Source organism: Engystomops pustulosus, chromosome 2, assembly GCF_040894005.1.
Source record: "Engystomops pustulosus chromosome 2, aEngPut4.maternal, whole genome shotgun sequence".
Lineage (NCBI taxonomy): Eukaryota > Metazoa > Chordata > Amphibia > Anura > Leptodactylidae > Engystomops > Engystomops pustulosus.
This window is the reverse complement of record NC_092412.1, coordinates 127,938,435-127,956,711: the sequence shown is the minus strand read 5'-3', so window position 1 is coordinate 127,956,711 and position 18,277 is coordinate 127,938,435. Positions and strand designations below refer to the sequence as shown.

Below are 18,277 nucleotides of genomic sequence, written 5' to 3'. Positions count from 1 at the left end.
TCGGTGTGCATTTTTTTCATGCAGAACCAAATCAACAACAAAATCAGCCTTGGTAAATGGGACTTCAATTAATGTGGTTTGATGGGAGCCTCAGACTGATGTCCAAAAAAGCCCCAAAAGCAAAGATATGCCTACCCAGAATAGGACCAGCTGTCCTCTGGATTGGCTATGACTCAATGGGAGAGAAAACAAAAAACGCCACACATTTTTAAGCAGCACCCACATCAGATCTGTAAGTTTATTTGCTCAATGTGCGACAGTTACATAATGAATCACATTCATGATATTCCATCACTGAGGAAAAATGCTAGAAATGGTCCATGTGCCAAAATAAAAATAAAATGGGAAAATGATTGAACTGAAACACCGAGTGTTTAAAAAGAAAAGTGGAAAAGTAAAAATGACAATTCACTGATCAGACCTTAAATAACTCACTGCATTACGATGATAGAGAAGCACAAAACAAAGGCTTACTCAAAAACAGTAATTTTCCTACACATTGATAATTAGAATTTCACCATAACCAACACCAGACATTGAGGTTAGACTAAAACTGGTGTTTATGTTCCCTCCCGCTCCCCATCTAACCAATTTTTATTTCATTTTTCTTTTTTTTCATTTTTTTTCACAAGTTTTTCTTTTAAGATCAAAATGATATATTTGCATGTCACAATAGCAACATCCATTACATACCAATATTTAACTATTACAGCTCTGTAGATCATAGTCTACCCTTTAAACCCTCACTTTCCAATGGAGAACATTGTTTTTGCTTGTTGAAAATAAAGGCAGTAAAATTAAAGACGAGTTGGCTTGCCATAGGAATACATAACACCTACTGTATAATTTAATTTCAAGCTACGTTATAGAAATACAACACTAGCATGCACAATATTGTATTGAGATTAATGCAGCGGTAGTAATTTCATTGGAGAAACTGTTATATAGGCAAGTGCATATATAAAAAAAAAAAAAAGTGCTGCTTAGAACCTATTCATCATTCTTAGCTTTGGAGCCCTCATAAGATCTTTTAGGTTTCATAGCAGCCAAGAAAATTTTAAATAAATAAAATAGTTCATGTAATTCCAGTAAATCACTTCTACGCTGGACACAAATGTAACACTGAGTACTGGACAGTGGTGAGGGGGAATGTCTCATGCGTTTTCTAACCCATTAAGAAAATAGAATTCTGCTAGGGATTTGCCTAATTTTGAACACGTCACTTTAGCGTTGCTACATGAAGCAAGAGACGTAATTAATTACCTATGGCTTAAATGAAATCTGAAAAGAAATATTTTTGTATACTGTTCCAAGTAAATATTTCTAAACTAGAACGTTTAGAACTTTGGTTATGCTTATCAAACCAGTCATAAAATTAAGCAGGACCTTTAATTTGGGATTACACTATTAAACACATGCCATACATGTATATACATGTGCCATAAATATAACTTCAAAGCAAGTGTAGGGTGTCACAAAAGGGTATTTCAGTTCCTTCTCAGGACTCAGATTTTTCAGTGGTGTTCAGGGCTGTATATTGGTCTTTATTGAACCACTTTACTGCTAAATATCTATGTACTTCAATATTTTAACTGCTAGAAAGCAAGTTGATATTGAACTTAAAAAAAGATTGCTTAGGTGTAAAACTATGATTATTTTTGGTTGGTGGTTGAGCCAATATGTGTAAAGGTCACTTACAATTATACAGTAGAGTTGTTCTGATAGTTTAATTGGTTATCCACTGCCACAGATTGGATACATTTTTTTCCTTACAAGGTGGGAACCATAATTTTCATCAGTTGCATTACTAAAGTACTGGCAAGTTTTCATGTTAAACTATGGAGTACATGGTCATGAATACTGGCAGGCAGTGGCTAAAGAACTGGGCATTAAGTCAAAAGGTGAATGTGCAGTGCACAAGACTCACATTAAATAAATATGCATATACTGTAGCATGAAGGTTAAGACGTGCATACAGCCAATATTATAAATATAAAATAACTTACTGGAACCACAAAACTATTTAAAAAGGCATTCCATTCAAGTTATTCCTACTCTTAAATCTCTTTCTAAATATGTCTAGCGATAACTTAAAATTAAAAAACAGCTCCACTTTTATTGACTACAGAACAGTCCATGTGCCAGTGTTTGACTGCCATTCCATACTAGCACAGCCAGTCTAACTTTCCACTCGTGGTGTTTTGGCAAAATGTCGAAGAGGCAATCAAAGACAGGTGGTAGGGTCTTTCCCTGGGGAGGTGGTCCCTTCCATCCCTCCCCCACCCTCAACCCCCCACTTGTGGGAAAAAAAATAAAGACTGCGGTAGTAGCATCAGCGTGCGGCTGCCAGTCCATCATGAGGTTTTAATTGTTGCCTTCTCCTCCATCATCATCTTGCTGGTCACTTGTCCAGAGTGTTAGGTTGTCACGTAGGAGTTGCATGATAAGTGTAGAGTCCTTGTAGGAGTCCTCATTCAGGGTATCCAGCTCTGCAATGGCATCATCGAATGCAGTCTTCGCCAGATGGCAAGCCTGTTCTGGTGCATTTTGGATCTCATAGTAGAACACGGAGTAGTTAAGAGCCAAACCCAGCCTGATGGGATGAGTGGGCTGCATGTGTTCTTTGCTGATCTCATGGGCTTCACTGTAAGCTTTCTCTGATGACTCCACAACCGCTGCTCGCTTTTCACCAGTTGCAACCTCAGCCAGGTATCGATAATAATCTCCCTTCATTTTTAGATAAAATACTTTGCTTTCATACTGCGTTTCACTGCAATTTTTGATAAGGAAGTTATCCAAAAGGCTCAATACATCTTGGCACACTGCTTCTAATTCCTTTTCAATTTTTTCACGATATGCACGCACCATCTCTATTTTCTTTTCATTGCCATCAGCTGAGGTCTTCTGCTCAATACTGCTTATTACCCTCCAGGAAGACCTGCGCGCTCCAACAACATTCTTGTATGCAACAGACAACAAATTTCTTTCTTCATTTGAGAGTGGCTCATTTAATTCTGTTACCTGGATAAAGAAAAGAAACAATGAGCAACAAACACTCATAAATCTGTAAAAACTATTAGAGAATGCATGTACCCAAATAACTGCCAATAGGGCTGATGTATGCAATAACTGGCAAAAACCAAACTAAAATCAGTTGGTTAAAAGAATGTACTTGATCACCTGGTGTAAAAGGATAAGCAAAGTGATGGTGATTAAATTGCCAACAAGGGTTAACAAACTGCTTTGCACAAGATGGCCTTAGCTGCATTAAATTTCAAGTTTGTTCTTGGAACAGGTATAGAAGTTAACCCTATATACTTTGCCACTGCCACTCACCTACTGGTACAAGCTGAGATCCGGTGAGGAAATCTAAGAAACTGTATTTTTTGCAAGTCTGAAGCAGTGCTGTGGTCCTTTAGCGTAGTTGTCACATGTCCCTCAATTAACAGCCATGTCACAGTGCCCTCCATGCAACCAACACAGAAAAAGGCCAAATAAGGAGGCATAGCGTACATATAAAATATGGATCAAAAAACTAATGGGAACCTGTCACCAGGAATCTCATTTTCACTAAAGGCAGGTTGCAGAAGCCCATTACAGCTCATTACACCTGGATTGCAAATAGGTCTTTCTGCCTTTTCTAAGCATTTGCATTACAATATAATTGTGCATTTTAACTTACCTAACACCCGAGCAGAATCCTGTTGAGTTTCAGGTTTGTTTTGGCTGCATTACAAAGAAGTTTTGTTTTTTTAAATGTCAGCTCACCAAGCAATGAGCTCTGTCCTTGTGTGAGTGAAAGGGCAGGATGGAAGAGATGTACAGGAGCACAAAGGTGAGGGCTGAAAGTGAATAAGCAGCACAGACGCAGCAATATATATATATTTTTTTTAATGCAGCCAAACCAAAACAAACCTGGGATTTGGAACAGGCTTCTGTCAGGGGGGAAAGATATCTTTGCAAGCCAGTTGTAATGGGCTTCTGTAAACTGTCTTTAGTGAAAATGAGATCCCTGGTGATAGGCAAACCCTTTAAGGACATGGCCCTTTTTTGTTTTTTTAATTTCTATTTTTCACTCCCCACAATCAATCAAACTTTTTATTTTACACGTAAAGAGCTCTGTGACAGCTTGTTTTCTGCGTAACAAACTGCACTTCATAGTGATGGTATTTATTATTCCATGCCATATACTGGGAAGCTGGAAAAAAAATTCCAAATGCAGTGAAATTGGTGAAAAAACTAATTTGTGCTGTTTTCTTGTGGGCTTGGATTTTACTGTGCGCCACAAATGTCTACTTTATTTTTTGGGTCGTTTCGATTATGGGAATACCAAATTTGTATAGGTTTTATAACGTTTTCACACACTTAAATTTGTACAGGAGTTTTTAATCTTTGTAAGATTTTGCCATTTCAAGCTCTAATAACTTTTTCAAACTTTGGTGTAGGGGATGTGGGTGGTGCGAAGGGCTGTACGACCTTCTGATCACTTTTTATTGAATTTTTAATATTTTCCCATAATGGCAAAAAAGTACCCTTTTCAAATTCGGACACTATTATAGGGTTAAACATAGTGAAAAAAACGTTATTACATTTTGATAGGTCGGCATTTTTGGATGCCTGATGAGTTTATGATTTTTACGGTTTATCAGTTGTAGGGAAAGCGAGGGCTATGGAGAGGGCTCAGCCCGTGAGCCCTCTACATGCACCCGCAGCCGGCCCATGACGTGCTATTACGTCACGGGTCGTGAAAGGGAAGCTAGGAATGGTCAAAACTCATCAACCATATACTCCGAAGTGAGCGGCTTTGTGAATTACTTCCAATGATGCAGCATAGCTGAGCCTTGAACTCTAGTCACATGACGACATCCACTTCCCATTCTTCAACATCAGCCAATGTCTTGTGGTTTAGACAATTACTTGGACTTTGTCACTCCCTTCTAACTCTGCTCTGGAGGAAAGCAAAGGGGGTTGAAAAGGCGTTTTCGGCTACAGAGGTTGGCTGCTAGGAGTGAACAATGAATTCTGGTTTTGGTGGAATGATATGATGTACACACTCCCAGAGTCAGGAGTAAAATAAAAGCAGAGAATAGCCTTTAAAAGGACATCTACTACCATGATCAGGAATTATAAGCCAAGGACACTACTGGTGTGCCCCCTCAGAGTCACCTGAAGGGTGCCAGAAGGCAGGTACATCTTAGTCATACTGGCGTGAATGACTAAGGATTGACTTCCGAAACGCGTCATGGCTTTTTTCTTTCCCATGTGCACATGGTTTTTTAACCTTATGAATTAAAAGTTAGTTTTTATGCTTCCAATTTTTTGATTTTTTCATATATTTTTTCTTGACTTCCCACATTTTTGGATCCTCGCTGGAGCTTACCTTCGTTTGTTCTTCTTTATTGTTTTAATACATTTTCACAAGTTAAAACAGTGTACGGAAAAAAAAAATTTGTTTCGTCATCTTTGCTAAAAACTTTCATACTTTTGGTGTACAGAGCTGTGTGAGGTGCCATTTTATGAAAGATGAGCTTTCATTGCTACTATTCTGAGGGCTGTGCGAACTTTTGATCACTTTCTATTACATTTTTTTAATATGTAAAATTAGCATTTTGGACATTTGGGCGATATTTTCTGTTATGTGGTTCACTGCTGGCAATAACGTTTTTTTATATTTTGATAGATTGGGCTTTTTGGAACGCGGCGATACCCAAAGCATTTCTGATATATACTGTTTATTGCATTTTATATCAGTTCTAGGGAAAAGGGGGGGGGGGTTGAAATTTTTTTTTTTTAGACCCTCGAGGGTACTTTAACCCTAGATGTTTTTTTTGCATAGGGCTCATTGTAACAAATCTTTAGAAACCATGTAGCCTTGGATCTGACAACCAATTGCCGCTCCCCGATGAGATTGTTGCTGGCCGTGATGTCAACCAAAAGGGTGGAGGTATCTTTGAAATGCCAGCTGCAATCAAGGGGTTAACACCCCCAATCGATGCTCCCACATATCTCATGTGATTAAAAAGGCCACTTATGAATATGTATAAACTATACTTCAGAGCCAGCCCTGTCGAAGACCAAAGAACTCATCTCCTTGTCTATTAATGTGTTCTCAGATATTTCTGGGGTACCAAGGGTTTCAGAATCGGGAACCTAACAAAATAAGGATTGGACTGCAGGAATCAACATTTAACCCCTTAATGACCAGGCCATTTTTGTTTTTGCATTTCCATTTTTCACTCCCCTCCTTCAAAAATCTATAACTTTCATATTTCCATGTAGAGAGCGGTGTGATAGCTTGTTTTCTGCATAACAAATTGAACTTCATAGTGATGGTATTTTAAATTCCATGCCGTGTACAAAGAAGCAGGAAAAAAATTCCAAGTGAATTGAAAAAGACGCTTTTGTGCCGTTTTCTTGTGGGCTTGTATTTTATGGCTTTCACTGTGCACCCCAAACGTCATGTACTTTATTCTCTGGGTTGGTGGAATCACGGGGATACCAAATTTATATAGGTTTTACGTTTTCATACATTTACAAAAATGTAAACCTCCCGCAAAAAAACAATCCCCCCCCCCCCCCAATCTTCTGGTGCCAATAACTTTTTCATACTTTGCTGTACGGAGCTGTGGGTGGTGTCATTATTAGCAATTTTTGATGAAGTTTACAATGCTTCCATTTTTAGGACTGTACAACCTTTTGATCAGTTATGGTAGGTTTTATATTTTTTATAAAATAGCAAAAAAAGTGCCATTTTTGACTTTCCATTGGGAGGCTTAAAGCAGGAAAAAAATTACTACATTTTTGATAGTTAGGAATTTCTGCGTCCCAAAATGTCAGAACTTGTTTATGATTTTTACTGTTTAATTACATTTATATGACTTCTAGGGAAGGGGGGGGGGGGGGGCGTGATTTTAATTTTTATTTAAATAAATTTTTTTACCCCTTCCAAACATTTAACATAATAGTACTGCATGGCGGGCAGTGCATTCATTCCTGCATTTTGCAGTACTGTCACATCAAGCTTCTGGCACCAGCTCCTGAACGGAGCCAGCAACAGAAGCTGCGGGTGTCAGTTGTATATTATAGCCAAGACCTGCCTCTAACACCCACGATCGGAGAACGCAGGTGTTAACCCCTTTACTTTTAAAAAAAGTAAAAGTTACACTTAGTAAAAACACTTTGATAAAAACAATTAAATGAAGAGAAAGTCCCCTAAACACCAACATTTCCTATACATACCAAATAAAGTACAAAATACCCACATATTTGGTTTTTCTGCATCCATAACAGTCTGTACAATAAATCAGTAACATTATTCGACCCGCACGGTGAAAGCCGTAAAAACGAATCCCCAAAAAAATTGTCAAGTGTACATTTTTCATAAATTCCCTTCACAAAAATGTTCCAAAAACTGATAAAAAAAAGTTGCGAACTAGAATAGTACCACTGAAAAGGACAACTCAACACAAAAAAAAATGGCGATACCAAAAAAATACACACATATATACACACACATATACACATAAAATGTGGCATCAGCGTAGTGATCTATAGAATAAAGATAATGATATTTTTATGGTACGGTGAACATAAAAAAACCTAACGTTTTTGCAAAAACGTGCTAAAAGAAAGGAAACCACAATTGATTTTCTTTCCCTCCATACGTTCAAGAGTTAATAAAATCTCATCAATATCTACAGACCTACTAAAATGAAGCCCTTGAACCGGTGCACAAAAAAATTCATTAAAAATGCCCGGTCACTGCAGACTTTTCAGGCCACATCACTAAGGGATTAAGCGTCAAACATGAAATCAAAACAAAATGGAGGTTCTATAGGGAAGTTTTAACCAGTTGAGTGCACATTTTTTGTGCTGAACAACTCGGCTTATACACGAGTATACACTGTAATTTGTAACCCCTTCCCGACATTTGACGTAATAGTACTGCATCGCGGGAGGTGCGTTTCCGCAAAATTGTCGGCTATCGCGGTGCCTCTAACAACCGCAATCGGAGATTTCTCAGATCGCGGGTGTTAACCCCTACAATCTGTATTGCACTGTGTAACCTGTAAAAGAGTTCACTTGTTCAAGCCAAGATGTCTGTAACAGTAAAAAAAAAAAAACCCACTTATTTGGTATCCCTGAGTCTGTAACCATCTGTACAATAAATCATACTGTATATACCGGCGTATAAGACTTTTGAAGACAGAAAAATCTTCTGTCTTCTCTGGGGTCGTCTTATACGGCGGGTCCCGGTGCTTGGAGAGGGCTCACGGGCTGAGCCCTCTCCATAGCCGGTAAGTCTTTGCTGCTAGCACCGATCGCGGGTGTTTGCACAGCGATGGCTGCCGGCAGCCTCAAAAAGACATCGGGGTGCATACTCACCCTCCGTTGGCTCCGATGTCCGCGCGGATCGTCTTCCGCGCAGTCTTCTTTCTTCTGCTGGGCGCCGCCATGCTTTTCCCCGGGGCGGCGCCTAGTATGACGTCAGCAGCGGCGCGTCATACTAGGCGCCGTCCAGGGGAGAACAATGGCGGCGCCCGGCACGAAGTTAGTGAAGACAGAAGATGGGCGCTGAAGCCAGAAGAGGACCCACGCGGACATCGGGGGAGCAGCGCTGCAGGTCGGGGCCACCGGAGGGCGAGTAAATAAATTTATTTTCTATTAATGCTGGGCAGTGCTGTATACTACTGGGGGCTGTGCTGTAATGGTAATGTTGTTGTTGTATGCCTTATGTTTACGAGCGACAGTTTTCCTGCTATATACCTGCATGTCATAAGAATTTACATTAAAAAAAGGACCATGTTAAATTAAAAATCTTTTTTTTTTTTTTTACATTTTTACCGGTGTTTTGTATGCGTTGTAAAAGGGGTAGTCTTATACGGCGAATATATCTTAAACTCTATATTTTAAACAGGAAAGTAGGGGGGTCGTCTTATACACCAGGTCGTCTTATACGCCGGAATATACGGTAATTGAACAAGCACCAAAATGATACCACTGAAAAGAGCAACTTGTCACACAAAAAATAAGCTCACCACCATCTCCATCAACCAAAAATTACTAAAGTTTACCGCTGTAAAAATGGCGATACTAAAACAAATGCAATTTTCTCTATTCTAGTTTTCCTTCAATAAAATTGCACAAACATAAAAAAAAAAAAACTATATAAATGAGGTATCACCGTAATCGTAGTGATCCGTAGAAGATAATATATTATTGTTATGCTATAGTGAACACCCCCCCCCAAAAAATGCTAAAAATCCAAAACAAGAATTGATGATTTTATTTTCCTCCACACGAGTTAATAAAATTGCTTCAATAAGTTAAAAACACACTAAAATGAAGGGTTTTTTTTACAGTGCATCCCGTCATGCAAAAAAATAAGCCCCTATTTGTCTAAATTGCCAAAATAAATAAAGATTGTATAGCCTATAAACCCCATCCCAATGTAATAGAACGGTGCAGCAGGAAGAGACTTGCCAACACGGTTCAGACACAGTGATCGGGGCAAGGTGGCGGCTGTTCCCGACAGCCACCAATTTTGCCTTTCGGTCCAGAGGGGTTTTGCTGCCCCCCCTCTGTCAATTTTGTCCAGCCAATAGCAGCAATATTCGGGTTGAATAAGAGCAACACTTGGCGATAATTGTTCCTGTCTAGGACAGCACCAACCATAAGTGGTAGGGGCCATGTCTGGTGGCATGCCATCTCCCAGAGAGCTCTGAGCAACCGATCTGTGCATCCACTGCTGGAGAAGGGTTACCACATGTATGTGGATAAAGTTTATCCCAGCGTTCCCCTACTCCAATTCCTCAGTTCCAGAGGTTCTGTAGTGCACGGCAGCACTGTGTGCAAAAGCCAGAGAGGTCTCCTGGAACCCTTGTTAGGCAATGGGTTAGAAAGGGGGTGAGATCAAGGAGGTCAGCAATCAGAACATGTTGTTGGTCAAATATAAGGACAAAAGCAATGTCCTTGTTCTGACCACAATCCAGCACCCTCACCCCTGTACAAGGTACCACAACTGCTGCCCCCAAGCCACAATAAATACATGGGTTAGTTGGTCCCCCTGTATATTCCACCTCCTTATACGCAACACATTCACAATTCACATCCAACCTTTGTTGTGAATTCATTTTGGTAAAATGAATAATTGTAACAACTGTTAGGTCACATTGCTCCCTATTCCCCTCTATTATTTCATTGCGGGATGTAGTTTGCAAACTAGGGGCACTTGCGTGTTTATGTTTTTTATTTAGATTTTCTATTTCCCCTCTACGTCTCTGGATTTGTTAGCAGATCCTTTATAATTCTCCAAGTTATTTATTTATATTCCAAGTGTTTTATCATTCCGGAGCCCTGCTGTATTTTCTGGCTAGCATTTAGGATCACATGTTGGGTCTCTCGCATCAGGAAACATGGCTTCCTAATCAGAGAGCTGACATTTTACAGTGGCACAAACTGGGCATCACATAATGGGCACTGAACTTTCCACAAATAATGGCAATTTACATCTTGGACTTCATTGCACATTATATTTGGAAACCACCTATGTTCTAAATGCTCATTTCACCACGTCTATTACACTACACCACATATTACAACTTGCTAAATTCCCCAAGGGTTGTATATTCAACAATTAGGGTCACTTTTTGGATTTTGGTACCTCTAGGGCTCTCTAAATGTATCCTGACACATGTGAACGCCGCTGTTTCCCTTCTGAGGTTCACTGCGTACCCATACAACATTTTATTTGGATATGTGGGGCAATTTTATACTTTTTTGGGGTTGTTTCATCTTTGATGCCTTATGGGATACAAAAATTTGGCGTAAGTGACTTTTTTGAGAAAATTTTCATCTTTTTCCTTTTAGGGACCTAATTGAAGCAAACACCCGTAGGGGCAAATACACATATTACACCTTGCTAAAGTCTACAAAGGGGTGTACTTTCCAAAATGGTGTCTCTTGTTGGGGCTTTCCTCTGTTTTGGTACCATTAGGGCTCTCCAAATGCTTCCTAACATATGAAAACTTTTTCAGCCATATTTGTCCCTCGAAAACGAAACAATGCTCTTTCCCTTCCAAGTGCCACCATGTGCCCGTACAGCAGGGTACAGCTACAAAATGGGTATTGTGAATATACAGGAAAAAAGTGAGCTCAATTGAGCGCTATGATAACCCAAGGAAGCAAAATATTGTGTCCAAGTTGCAATTTATTGATAAAATCCAATAAAATTGTATAGATACATACAGCATACTTAATAAATAAATAATGGTCCTATTTACGCATTTTGGGTTCAGAGACCCTTTCTCAAAATCAGGACAAGTGATTCTAGATTCTTGGCCTGATTTTAAGGGTCTCTGAACCCGAAACGCGTAAATAAGGACCATTAATTATTTATTTAGTATGCTGTATGTATCTATACAATTTTACTGATTTTATTGGATTTTATCAATAAATTGCAACTTGGACACAATATTTTGCTTCCTTGGGTTGTTATCATAGCGCGCCATTGAGCTCACTTTTCCTGTATATTCACTGTATTCTACCGGCATCTATAAGGTGACCGGTCATTTTGAGTCTTGGGAGCTGCTTCCAAAACACCCAGGAGGCTAGTGTCTTGCAACCTATTATCATTTGGACCATCGATCCTGGACCAGCATCGATTCTGGATTAATACTGGACCCCAGGTTGGGCATACCTTGCTTCAATATCAAGTGGCAACAAGGTGAGCATAACATCAGCTAATACTCTATCTGGAAACTGTTGAAACGTTATCACCCGAGGCGCCGTCCCCTGCGTGCTTTTTTTCCTCTATTCTTTCTACAAAATGGGTATTGGCATACTCAGGAGGAATTGCCCTACACATTGTAAAATGCATTTTCCTTTTTAACCCATTGTGAAGGTGCAAATTTTAGTGTTCAATGAATATATTGTAAGATAAAATTACATTTCTCTAATTTCACTTTCATTTATCTTTCACGCTCATGAAACGCTCAAAGGGTTAACAAAATTCCCAAAGGTTGTTTTGAATATTTTGAGGGGTGCATTTTCTAAAATGGTGTCATTTGTGGGGGTTTTCTGTCATGTGGGCCTTATAAAGTCACTTCAAACTAAATTGACCCTCCAAAAGTAGGTTGAGGATTTTCTTGAAAATCTGAAAAATTGCACCTAAAGTTATAAGCCTCCTAACATCCTAAATAAAGGAAAACATATTTGAAAAATTATGCCAAGTTAAAACAGACATATGAAAACTGTTATCAAGTTATTTTAGTGATATGACCAACTGTCAAAAAGTAGAAAATTTTTAATTTGGAAAACATTGTTTTTTTCAAAATTTTCGTCAAATTTCCGTTTATTTCATAAAAAATACTAAACATATTGCTTAAATTTCTCAACCAACATGAAGTACAATGTGTCACGAAAAAAAAAAAAAAAAAAACAATCTCGAAATCAACTGGATATGTTAAAGCGTTGCAAAGTTATAACCCCTTAAATAGAAACATGTCAGATTTGAAAAAATGGGCCGTGTCAGGAGGGTGAAAAGTGGCTTCGGCGTTAAGGGGTTAATTTCTCGGTCCACCCTGGGACAAGCGTACATTTGGATCATTGTGGCGTGATAGTAGCGGGGGCACACACAAAAGCCCTATAGGCGTCTAAAGTGTTAAACCGCTGGGACAGCGGCTATTGCAAACCCAGTTACTGTTGCATGTAGCTGGGGTCCCACATTGCTGTCACCATTGAGAACAAAAACTCTACATCCAAGGTGGCAAATTAGCCGCCATCCTGGACGTACATTTTCATCCAAGATCCTTAAGGGATCCTTTAGACACGGTGATTTACTGGATGACATCTAAAAACAAATTACCTAAACTAACCCAGAAGAAATAAACTATTTTCCTTTCTTTATGAAAGACAATACACGAGAGAAACAAATTTAGGGATACCAGGACGATGGATTGTAAACCAAGCACACTGCCCCCCCCCCCCGTCAAGATGTGCTCGTTTAGCTTCTTATGTCTGTTTTTAATAAGAAAAAAAAAAAAAAGTCTCAGAAATCCAATGATAAATCTTCCACAGTGTGTCTTAATAGAAGTCATCTAAATAGTAAGTACATCTATGTGCAAGTAATTCTAAGTATAACTAAAGCCATTTTGTGAAGGCCTTAGAGGCTTGTTAGATAACATTACTGAACAAACAGTATCAATGAAAAAACCAGACACATCTGGAATACATTTTGGCAAAGCCTTTTAGGGTTTTTTTTTTTACTTCACACCTCACAGGCCATTCTTCATGCCATCATCCATAAATAGAAAGAGTATGGCACAACCTATCAAAACAGCCATCCAAATAAACTGACAGCATAGACAAATCAGCAGCCAAAAGGCCCAGGGTAGACGTGCAGAGATCCACAGCACAGGTTGGAAAATCTGCCCATAGAACAAAATGTATTTGTAGAGGAAATAAGCTTTTAAAAGCTATAAAAAGTCCTGTTCGTTTGCAAAAAAATTTTACAGGGGGACTTATGGAAGATGATGATTTGGTAAATTACCGATAGACCAAAATCTCTCAGCCAAATTACCAAACGCTATTTGTGGAGGAAAGCCAACACTGAGCACTTTTGATGCACTTATGTGAAAGATCTCACTAAAAACAGAATCACTAATACCCAGCAAAAACACAGTGGGGACATTTCTAGCTTCCCCCCAGTCATAATATGCAGGTTGTGTGACATGAAAGAAAGTAGCAAAGGCAGCTATAAAGAGTTTCAAAGGCAATGTTCATGCATTTTATTAAAATGGTTAAATAAACGTGCAAAACTTTTTTTTTTTAACTTTAGGTATTCTACAGTTGCCAAAGCAACCAGGACTACCCCACTTCCACACTGAGGCTGGATTCACACAACCGGTGCCCACCGTACCATAGCACGGCGGGGACACGGGGAGAGGAGGGGGAGAGCGCTGCTCACCCCCGCCCCTTTCCATAGGGATACATGGTGCACGGCGCCGTATGCCCTGAAAAAATAGGACATGCCGCGCGCCCATTGCCATCTATGGGGAACGTATATCGGCCGTATACAGGTACCCCTTGCGGTCGTGTGAATCCAGCCTGACACTGCATTTCTCACTGCCAATTGGAAGTTGGCCAGAAGATGCAGCTACAGAGACCATGATATCAGTTACATGTTAAGCTGCATTTGTCACCCTCTTTTACATCGCACACAAGAATAAAGTGGCTTACAAGTGGGTTCTCTTTGTCATCTTTTTACGTTTTGGTTCCTTACAGCAAATTAATCTCCATGTTATGCACATTAAATAATACAAAAGAGCGCCCTGTTCAGGAACTAGTGGCAATGTAACTACCACCTCTTATAGTACACAAGTTGACAGAACATTTGTGATTAGTTAGCAGTTGGTAAATCACAACTCTGGCAGTGTAACTAGAAACCTATGCAGGAAGTATACTACAATTCTCATATTCATGCAAAAATAGCTTAAAGGACACCTGTCATCAGGTCCAATTCTGTCATCACACAAGGATTCCATCCCGGGCTTTATGTAGTCAATTCATATAATTCACTCTAAATTTATATCTCCTTTATGATGTAAAAGGAGATTGAAAGTGCTGTCAGCCCTGTTGCCCCTGTCTGTGTGTAATGTATAGTAAAGCATTGATAGTGCTTTATCTGCTGACATGCTCTCCCTCCTAATACACGTGAGAGACACAGAAATGAGCTACACATGAATCTAACATGCTCTCCCATACACATGGCTTCAACCTGGAGTAGTTGAATCTCTCACGCAAAGGCTGCAGGAGGCGTGGCGGCCAGAACCAGAAAGCACATTGAGGAGCCAGTGCCAGGAGTGTCACATTATACAGGCTGTCCATTGGGCAAAGGGGGTGTGGCTGTACCTCCCACTCATGAATAGGCTGGACTGCTGAATATGATAATGTTTCATTGGACACCTCTCAGGTCATATACAGCTTTGACAACTGATTAAGTTTACAGGCATGGAGGGACAGGTTCCTATAGAGCCCTATTAATTAACACCCTTCTTTTAACTAAAAATTAATGTGGCTGTAAAGAAAACAACTCTTATATTACCTGGCATCAGAGGGGTGTACGCCAGCAGCCTCCATACACTTCTACTTCTCTCCATCCTCCATGGAGGCTGCTGTGATTTCATGTGATCTGTAACATACATGGGGTGGACATAGCTTATAGACCTTAGATGATGTATATCATCCTGGTCACAAAACTTACAAGCCCAAGAATGTAACAGAGCTGTCAATGTTCCACACAGCAGAATATCTTAACCTGATAGCTAACAAATAGAAACCTGGAGGCTGGGCAATGCAAGTAAATTTTAATATGCATGACTCAATCTAATCGGCTAGTAAATTTATATGCAACTCGCCCCTCACATCAGCTAAGTTGCATATAAATTTACAAGCGGATTTTCGTAACATTGCAGCAATGGAAATGATCCATTTAAGGATAAGGGCAATGCTTTCTAATAAAGTCTTTATTTTAAGTGGGTTAATTTGCATGAAAGGTTTTCTTTAAAAAGGCCGTACTGCAGTTGTCAGAAGCAGCCATCTTGTTTCCAGCAATCAGTATGTACCAAGCAGCGCCAAAAGCACTTTCCGTGGACAAGGCCAAGAGTATATCTGCTACTGAAGAGATGGACCCATTCTTTCAAGGATTTTTTTGTAGCCAAACTTAGGTGGGAACCATAAAGGGAGTATAAATTGAAGGACTTTTTATTTACAAAACTGCATTACTTAAGAAGGGTTTTACAATAGCAGACTTAGATGTGCGCGCCAACCTCCGGGACCTGTACCTTATTTGGATTGGTTGGCGAGTTGCATGGTTGCCCAAGCATGGTTCACCATTCACATCTGTGGGAATTCAGAACTGCTGTACAGATGAATGGAGAACTATGGAATCATACTATAATTCCTAGTGGTAGGAACACTACTTGCTTTATCTCTTTAACTAATCTATCTGGTTAGTCAGGAAATGATTCATTGGCAATTGCCATATTGTAACAATTCTCATGGTTAATTTGCATCCTAGCCTGAACCAATACAGATTGCAAGCTTCACTGAGAAGCAGACAAAGTAGATTATTGTGGAATAATGTACATGAAATCCAGACTACATTAGGGCTGGCAGCTTACAAGGATTTCATCATTGCGATATCTTGGACAGCAGCCATAGATGCTGTCTGGTACCAACCACCTAGGTGCAATGCAGATTTCGTCTCCAAATGACATCACTGGTTGCTATGGAAATGAGTGAGGTAACAAATTTCACTGCGTGAGGGCAGAGAAGGACATAGTTCTGCATGCACGCCACCGGTATATAGGACAGCCTACATCCAGAAGACAGTACTACAGACATGTGAATATTACTGCAATGAAGCAGCCTTCTTTATATATTTATATATATATTTCTTTATATATGGAAGGAAAATCCCTGTAATGCAGACCAGGCACAGGTCATCTATAGAATAAATGTTCCCATCATGATGCACGTGTGCCCAGAGTCTACAAGAAGAAATGCCCCCTCAGGTGAAGGGATCTTGCACCTGCAATCCAGAGCAGTTTCCCTCAATTCATTTAAACAATTGCCTCTTCCGACCCCCCTCCCTTCTCCAGACAGTCCAGCCTCTTCTCTGCAATATGACAAATGCAGAAGCTTCTGGAAGGGCTGCTGCTGCCTCCCACCGCTGCTTTGTCTCCCTCCACACTGCTCTGGTGCACGTCCAGACCTAGAGCTGATGGAGCAGGGGACAGGCGAGCACAGGTGTGCCATTACTCCCGCCACATGCACTCTTATCTAGCGGGGACAGTGGCACTTCTGACGTAAGATGCTGCACACTGACTATACTTCAGTGGCGGGAGATAGGAAAAGGGACTCCACACCCTCCCGCACTTACTGCTTTCATGGCAGCCGCCATGTCGTCGTATCTTTCGGCTTGTTCAGCCAGTCGGGCTTTTTGCACCAGCTGCTCGCGGTCCACCATCTTGCACGGAGAGGCTCGGTTTGGCGGAAAGTGCTTGTTAGCGGCTAGGCTGTGTATGCGGCGGCGGAGCTGACAGACAGGGCGGTGGTGGCGCCGGGAGCTACGCCCTTACTAGAGCAGGCTGGATATTACACTGGCACACTCTGCTGCTCCTCCTGTCCTCTGCTGCTGCTGCTGAATAACGGTCCCTCCACTAGCCGGTTACTCCCCGCTGACTGTGCGTGCCCCGGGACCGCCCCGCTACTCGCTCCTCCTATCGTGTGTGAAACCGCCCTATGGCGTCATGTCACTCGCTCCCGCCCTTTCTCCCTCACAGCTGATGTCAGCAGCCGTAAAAGGGCAGCCGACGGCTCCACGGCTTGTGAGAGGCGCTTACAGGCTTCTGGGCGGCGGCTCTCAGCTTTCCAGCCGAAACGCCAAAGCTTCGGGTACCGCCGCAGTGCGTCCCGGGAGATGTAGTTTTTGGAAACTTGCGGTATTGACGTTTGTAGAGGACAACGCCTTAGAATAAAAACTACAATTCCCGGCAAGGCACAACACATCAGTCTTCAGTTTTTCCTTATAATTTTCTATATGCTGATTACATCAGACGAATAGATGTAGGGTATCGTTGTGTTTTGTACAATATAAAAATATGCAACCGAATGCACGTCCGATCCTTCACTATTGCGATGATCCTGGTTTACACCTAACTTTGGCTGTAAAACAATCCAGATTGGACACACGACACAAAATTGACAGATTGAGGTCTACCGTACAAAGCAGCAGGCGCTAGAAGATCTGGAGATGTGTGTAACCATAAGTTTTTGTGTGTGTTTTTAGTAGCTGCAGTATTGTGAAAAACGTCAAATAATATAGATTGCAGGATTGTAGAAAAAGTGGAAACGCAAGTAAATATAAATAGAGGAACTGACAGTAATAGATTTTTAGGAATTGGGGCACAAGGTAGGGCACATCTCCTTGTTCAGCAACAGTATGGATGTGTTGTAACACTTTCATCATATAGCTACTTAGAAACCTGCAAATCCTGATGGTAATCCAGTGTAAATTAACCATATTCTCTGTCCTGCCTAGGGCAGTGTAAGTTGTGAGTACAGCACTAGACCCAGTCTAAGGCTCCATTCACACATCAGTACATAATGGTCATGAGCTAGCCGGCATCCAACTCACTGCTGCCATAGAAACACATGATGCAAGGATAGAGCAGGACCTGCCTGGATTTGCAGCACAGCCACTCAACTTCCTATG

The 18,277-nt window shown here is 40.6% G+C and overlaps 1 protein-coding gene across 1 annotated transcript; it reads right to left on the bottom strand.

Moving 5' to 3' along the window:
• Positions 1 to 224: 224 nt before the first annotated feature.
• Positions 225 to 17,348, bottom strand: YWHAG (tyrosine 3-monooxygenase/tryptophan 5-monooxygenase activation protein gamma). The gene is made up of 2 exons (XM_072136346.1): positions 16,943 to 17,348; positions 225 to 3,021 (listed from the first exon to the last, which is right to left on the bottom strand). Exons 1-2 carry the CDS (start codon positions 17,027 to 17,029, stop codon positions 2,365 to 2,367), a joined length of 744 nt encoding a protein of 247 aa, XP_071992447.1. The 5' UTR covers positions 17,030 to 17,348; the 3' UTR covers positions 225 to 2,364.
• Positions 17,349 to 18,277: the final 929 nt, after the last annotated feature.

Excerpts from the sequence above, each read along its gene's own strand:
- YWHAG (XM_072136346.1), bottom strand. The coding sequence starts at position 17,029 with ATGGTGGACCGCGAGCAGCTGGTGCAAAAAGCCCGACTGGCTGAACAA. Across the intron at positions 3,022-16,942 it reads TGGCGGCTGCCATGAAAGCA|GTAACAGAATTAAATGAGCC; the intron begins GTAAGTGCGGGA and ends TTCTTTATCCAG.